Genomic DNA, 7,144 nt, shown 5'->3' with positions numbered 1-7,144 from the left:
TCATGCTCGACACCAACGTATAGATACTCATCACCATGCCTATACGTCGTACTCAACAAGAAAACAAATAGCAAATAGGACACACTCCTAATCCCTCAAGCTAAGGTTAGACCAAACACTTACCACGAACTTCCACGGCCAACTCAAGCCTCAAACACCGCTTTCCCTTTCGAATTTGGCTCCAAATCAATCGTATCTAGACATAATCAACTCAATAACTTCAATAAACGCCCAACAATCCAATTCCAATGCTCAATTATAACTTTCCAATCATTCTTTCCAAAAACCCAAAAATTGACCCCGGGCCCGCTTGGTCAAAACACGAGGTTCGGACCAAAACCCTATCACCCATTCACCCATGAGCCCGAATATATAATTTGCTTTGAAATCCGACCCCAAAACGAGGTCAAATTACCAAATAATCAAAAAGCCCTAACTCTACCCAATTTCCCAATTTTCTACCATTAAAACCCTAGGATTATTGATAAAAATTGATAAAAAACATTAGATAGTTGAAAGAAATCAGTTAATGAATACTTACTTGTGATTTGGGAAGAAAATCTCTTGAGAAAATCGCCCTAGTTCTTCTATTTTTGTGAAAATTTGAAAGAAAAATCGCTGAAGTTATGTTTTTAAAAGACTCACTGCCCGACTTCTGCATCTGCGACTCGTGGGTCGCATCTGCGCAACCGCACGTGCGGAAAAATGGTCGCTTCAGCGAAAATGACTTGGCCCACAGGGGCCGCATCTGCGAGGAATAAATCCGCTCCTGCGGAACCGCTTCTGCGGAACTTTTCCCGCATCTGCGAAGGCTGCTGCACCTGCGATGCACTTCTCGCACCTGCGAGTCCGCATCTGCGGCCCAAGAACCGCAGGTGCGGTTACACCAGAACTGGTGAACAGCAGTATTTTTCCTAACTTTAAACACCCGGAACCTACTCGAAACTCACCCGAGATTGCATTTTAGGCTCGAATCACGTCAAACGGATTCCGTTTCTCACCAAATTTCACAGAATCATCTTAAATTATATATAAGACCTGTACCAGGATCAAATTTCATTTCAAAATCCTTTAAACAATTTCAGAAAATAATTTTCTTTAAAAATTCATTTCTCGGGCTTGGGACCTCGGAATTTGATTCCGGGCATACGCCCAAGTATCATATTTTTTTACGGACCCTCCGGGACCGTCAAATCACGGGTCCGGGTTTGGGTCCGGCTCCATTTACCAAAAATATTGACCGAAGTCAACTTAAATGTATTTTAAGTAAAAATTTCAATATTTCACAGATTTTTCACATAACAGCTTTCCGGCTACACGCCCGGGCTGCGCACGCAAATCGAGGTAAAGATAAAAGAGGTTTTTAATGCCTCGAAACACAGAATTTAATTTAAAAGCAAGTGATAACCTTTTGGGTCATCACAGGGATAACGAAACCTTGACGTGATCATAGTGAGCGGCAAAAAAAAGAAAACTAGCGGAATTTGAGAGAGTGTGTCTAGTAAATTGCATAGTTACTTGAGAGAGAATTACGGTAAATAAAGTGCTCACAATCCGTAGAGAATAACTAGGCTAAATTATAAGGAATATAGTGGGAAGGTTCTGATAAATGGGGGAAATCAAGCTCTAGGCCTTCTCGTTCTTGTTTATAACACTTAGTTTTATTATTGATTGTTTACTGCATTCTCATTACTCATTTTTAATCTTAAAAGACCAACAATGTGATATTTGCAACTTCTGGAGATTGGTTACTTGAATTCGTGTGAGACGAATAATGATGGTTAATAGGTTAATTCCCTATGGGATTCGACTACGGACTCGTGAACCGGATTATATTTATAATGACGACTAAGTTTATTTTATAAGGAATAGTTGGGCTTGATCAAGTTCAAATGTAAGCACACAAAACAGACGAGTTGAAGCATGCCGATGAGCCAAAAGAAATGAGTGATTTGGGACCCGTTTGGCAATAGATTTTGCCAAAATATACTTGATTTTTTTTTTTGCAAATACATGTTTGGCCATAGATTTTATCTACATTTTGGAAAATTCCAGAAATCTAAAACCAGGGCCCAAAATATCACTATTATATTTTTTAAAAATTGCCAAACTTTTGTATTTTATAAAAGAGCCCACCATTATTATTTTGTAACAATGCTGCTTCGTCTTCTCGGTCATCTGATGGTGTATTATGTAGTTCATTATAAAAATGATAATTTTGTACCAAATTTATTTATGTTCAGGACTGTGATTTGCGATAATATAATGAACGTTATTGATAAAGGTACTGTTGTTATTTGTGAACTTGTAGATATAAGTCATGTTTCATTTTTTTTCTTTTTAAAGTGAAATCTATTTTGAAAACTTAAGTTCAAACACATATTCATCTTCAAACCAAACTTCAGTCAAACGCTAGCTTGGTCTTTAGTATCAAAGAAAGTCGAGAAAGTTGAAGCATAAGGTGGTTTTGCTCAAGCAACGTATGGAAGCAAACATTGTGAAAAGACCGTATGCCTATCTATTGAGATTTAAGATAAATTTTTTTCCTTTCATAATGAGACCTAAATGATTATCTAAACCAAGGATTTGATTATTAAGGGCGTGTTTGGTACGAAGAAAAATATTTTTTGAAAAATATTTTCTAATTTTTTCATGTTTGGGTTGGCTTAATATTTCGAAAAATATTTTCCTCATGAACTCATCTTCCACCAATTGGAGGAAAATATTTTCCCTATCAAGAGAAGGGAAACATTTTCCAAAACTTCTTTTCAACCTTCCCTACCCTATTCCCAATCACTATCAACCCGCCCCCACCTACCCACCCCACCCCAATCCCACCCCTCGCCCCACCCACTTGCCCCAACTCCCACCCACCCCTTCCCTAAATTGAAATATTATTAATAGTACTTTCTTTTCATGTTGTAGATAGCATACTTTTTTCTTTTATTTCAACAAATGAGTATTTTCATTTTGTTGAAATAAAAAAAGTATATTTTTTCATTTTAACAAAATAAAAGTACTTTCTTTTCATGATGTAAAAAAAGTATTTTCTTTTTATTTCAACAAAATGATATAGTAAAAAAAATTTTATTTTATTTCAACAAAAAGATTATTTTCTTTTATGATGTAGAAAAAGTATTTTCTTTTATTGCAACAAAATGAGTATTCTTTTTATGATGTAAAAAAAGTATTTTCTTTCATTTTAACAAAATGAGTACTTTATTTTCATATTGTAGAAAGAGTACTTTCTTTTCAACCAAAAAAAGAGTATTTTCATTTTAGTTATGAAGCACAAATTTCAACATTGTTTTTGCATAAAAAGGTAAAGCAACGCATTAGTTCCTTTGGGTTTGTAATAAATAATATCTTAAACTTTAATAATAAAATTTTAATTAATTTTTCTTCGTAGAGGAATAAGGAAACTCAAATAAACAGTGATTTGAAGTCACAATATTATATAAGTTGATTTATATTATTTAATATGAGAGAACCATGAAAATAGCTGAATGAAATCTTTAATGGATAAAGTAGAAATTGTCTTATTCTCTAATACTAGAGGCTTTCATTAAAACTTGCTCTTTTTTTTTTTTTTTTTTTTTTTTTTTTTTTTTTTTTTTTTTTTTTTGCAAAAGAAAATAAAAGTAAAAATCAGTTCCTTGAAATTATTGAACGGTTAAGGGGCCAAAAATGCCTCTCTACTATTAAAAATAAGATATATCTACCCCCGTTTCACTTTTGTGTTATTAAAGTCCCTGCCGTTTTACTTAAGTTTTTAAAATGCCTCTCAGCCGTTAGTTTATTGGTAGGATATTAATTAATACACGTGTAAATATCCTATTGGTCTAAAATCATCCGTCCCATATCTAATTAAAAACTAGCCGATCCAACCCTTTTAACCCGACCCACCCCAGCCCCGCTAACTTAAATCCTCTTAGACACCCCCCTCAAACCTAAGTCGATCTGCAGAACTCAGAGAAGAAGAAATTAACTCCAAAACCCTAAGTCGTATAGCCTTCAGAAATACATTGATGCTTCCGATTTATGGTTGTTCTTCTTTAAAAGGTAAGTTTATCTTCCATTTTGTGTTTGTTTAAGAAAGACATTGGTATTTTTTTTAAAATATTTTCGGTCTAGTTGATTCTTTGGTTTTTAATCGTTTTATGGTTTTACAGTTTATGACATGAGCTCAAATCGACAATATCTATGTTGTTATGTGTCTGCATGTATTATTTAAGCTATTTTCTGTAAAGGTTTTTACGGTCGGCATTATTGTGGAGATTCTTCTTCTATTGGTGGCTCCGAGTGTGATTTGTGCCTTTTTCTGGCTGAGAATGTGGGATTACAATTTGTGACTTAAGTATTCGTTTTGTCTATATATGGTGGTATGTTGTTCCTAAGTAACCAAGAATCTGAGTATTTTATTGTTAGTGGGACTTTACTATTGTTAATGTTTCTAGTCCCCTATTTTCTGTTCCCTTTATTATTGTTAATGTTTCTGGTCCCCTATTTTCTATTCCCTTTACTATTGTTAATGTTTCTGGCTAAGTTTGTTGTATGTGGTCCACCAAGTCACTATCTTTTTTATTCTGCTTCTTCTTCTAATTTGTTAATTATTTTCCTTAGGTTCTTTTATTAGCTCATGTGTAGGTTTATTTATTGTTTATTTAATTTATTTATTAATTATCTTTGTCAGTTTACTTATTATTTTTAATTGCATTCCAGAATATTAAGGATGCCTTTGGTTGACATAATGTTGCATTATGGTGGGGATTGGATCACAACACCCCAAGTCTTGTATTCAAAGAAATTGGTCCACATCTGGAGAGGGTATGATTACGAACTTATTTCTTACAAGCTTCTAGAAACAACACACACCAGTGAGTTAGGGCATGTAGGTGTGAAACAACTTATTGTAAATGGCCCTTTTGGTAATTACTATGAGGTAGAAAATGATGATGGGATGAGGCATTTACTGAGTTTAATTTTTGATGTATTTAAGACACTCCACTTCTATGTTGTTGATGAGTATGAAGAGTCTATTAATGTGCCTAATATTGTTCATCACACTGACTCACATCCAGTAATAACTGATTATGGTACTGACTGTAGTGAATCTGATAATGAGAGTGAGGGTGATAATTATAGTGATGATGATGAGGTTGATTATGATTCCGATGGATTACAAAAAATTGCTAAGCAAAGAAATACTGAAATTGAGGCGGGCGAAAATTATAAGGAATTATACAAGGGTATGAGCTTCAAAGACATACCTGAAGCTATAAAATGCATTAATTTTTATTCTTTGGCAAACAAAAAGGACTTACAAGTGGATAAAAGTGATAAAAAAAGGTTAAGGTATACATGTGTTGGTGACTGCGCTTTTGTTGTTCTGATTTCTAGGGATGGGAACCTTCCTGGAGTTAGGATAAAGACATTAAGAGATGAGCATACATGTGAAGAAGCATTTGAGAACACTAGGGTTGACTATCAAACAATAGCAAATTACTTCAAGAAGAAGGTGCAAGAAATCCTAAGTATAAGATTAAGGAGATGAGAGCAGATCTGAAACAGTTGTTTAATGTAAATGTTAGCTATGGAAAGTGCAAGAGGGCTAAAAGACTGATTTTGGAGAAGTTGGAAGGTAGTTTTACAGATGACTATAAGAAACTTGAGGCTTGTGCCAATGAGCTAAGGGACACTAACCCAAGGAGTGATATTGTCATTAACTTGACAAAGGATGCACTTGCTGGAGGTAAAAGAAAGTTTCTGAGAATGTATATTCGCCTTCAAGCTCTCAAGATGGGCTTTAATTTAGGTTTGAGACCATTTGTTGGCTTAGATGGGACATTTTTAAAAGAAAAAGCTAGAGGACAGTTGTTAGTTGCTGTTGGACTGGACAGTAATAACCAAACATATCCTATAGCTTGGGCAGTAGTGGATAAAGAAACAAAAAGGACATGGACTTGGTTCTTGGAATTGCTTCAAAGGTCACTAGATCTCAAGGAGGGTGAAGGCATCACCTTCATGTCAGAAATGCAAAAGGTATGATATTTATGCCTAAACAGCTTCTGTTTTTTTTTTCCTTTTGTCTTTTTAATCAGCTTCTATTTATCCAGCTTCCTTTTGTATTTTTGTCTTATATAGGGATTAATTGAGGTTGTGAACAATGTGCTTCCTAATTCGCATCATAGATTCTGTGTTAGGCACATTGAGTCAAATTGGTGCAAAAAATGGAGAACAACAGAGTTCAAGAAGTTATTATGGTGGAGTGCCTGGAGTTCTTATGAAGAAGATTTCAAGGACCAGTTGAGGTCCATTGGTGAACTTGATAAGCAAGCTGCAGAAGAATTGATGAAGTATCCTCCTCAAGCTTGGTGTAAAGCTTATTTAGATACTGTGTGCAAGAACCAAAAGGTAGAGAACAACTTCACTGAATCTGTCAATGCATGGTTTCTTGAAGCTAGGCACAAACCCATCATCAAAATGCTTGAGGAAATTAGAGTTAAGGTGATGAACCAAATGAGGGAAAGAGAGGAAGCAGTGAGGTCATGGACAAATGAACTCAGCCCACATAGCCTGGAATTGTACAAGAAGTACTTGAAGATAGCTAATAAGTGTCATGTTCATTCCAATGGTGACCTAGGCTATGAAGTTTCAGAAGGGCTGGACAGGCATACTGTTAACATGACTTTGAAGAAATGCACATGTAGGATTTGGGATCTTACTGGAATTCCATGCCCCCATGCCATTAAGTCCATACAACATATGAAGTTGGACCCTTTCAAGGAATTCAACTAGTGGTATAGCAAGGAAGCATACCTGCTAACCTACAAACACAAGTTGCAACCAGTAAAAGGTGAGAACTTCTGGAAAGTGGACCCATCCCAAGCAATGGAACCACCTGAGTTAGTCAAGATGGCTGGGAGACCTAAAATTAAGAGAAAAAGAGAAAAATATGAGGCTATCAAAAGGCAAGGTGAGTGGGGAATTTCCAGGAAAGGGAGAGTCATGACATGCAGTAATTGTGGAGAGCCTAATCATAAAGCTAGAGGTTGTGAGAAGGTAATGGTTACTTTTTCTAACTTATTAGTGTGCTATTAGTAGTATTTAACTTATTTTTTTATCTTTACACAATAGCCACGCA

The 7,144-nt window shown here is 35.3% G+C and overlaps 1 protein-coding gene across 1 annotated transcript; it reads left to right on the top strand.

Annotated features, from left to right (window-relative positions):
- The first annotated feature begins 5,550 nt into the window (after positions 1 to 5,550).
- Positions 5,551 to 6,798, top strand: LOC109241865. Its single transcript, XM_019408688.1, has 2 exons — positions 5,551 to 6,042; positions 6,145 to 6,798. The coding sequence occupies exons 1-2, from the start codon at positions 5,551 to 5,553 to the stop codon at positions 6,796 to 6,798; spliced, it is 1,146 nt and encodes a 381-aa protein (XP_019264233.1).
- Positions 6,799 to 7,144: the final 346 nt, after the last annotated feature.

The sequence above is a fragment of the Nicotiana attenuata genome, unplaced genomic scaffold (genome assembly GCF_001879085.1).
Source record: "Nicotiana attenuata strain UT unplaced genomic scaffold, NIATTr2, whole genome shotgun sequence".
Classification (NCBI taxonomy): Eukaryota; Viridiplantae; Streptophyta; class Magnoliopsida; order Solanales; family Solanaceae; genus Nicotiana; species Nicotiana attenuata.
This window is presented reverse-complemented; position numbering and strand designations above follow the sequence as displayed.

Bases quoted from the DNA above. Each gene is read 5' to 3' on its own strand.
- LOC109241865 (XM_019408688.1), top strand. From the start codon at position 5,551: ATGAGAGCAGATCTGAAACAGTTGTTTAATGTAAATGTTAGCTATGGA. The intron at 6,043-6,144 runs GTATGATATTTA...TGTCTTATATAG, and splicing joins TCATGTCAGAAATGCAAAAG to GGATTAATTGAGGTTGTGAA.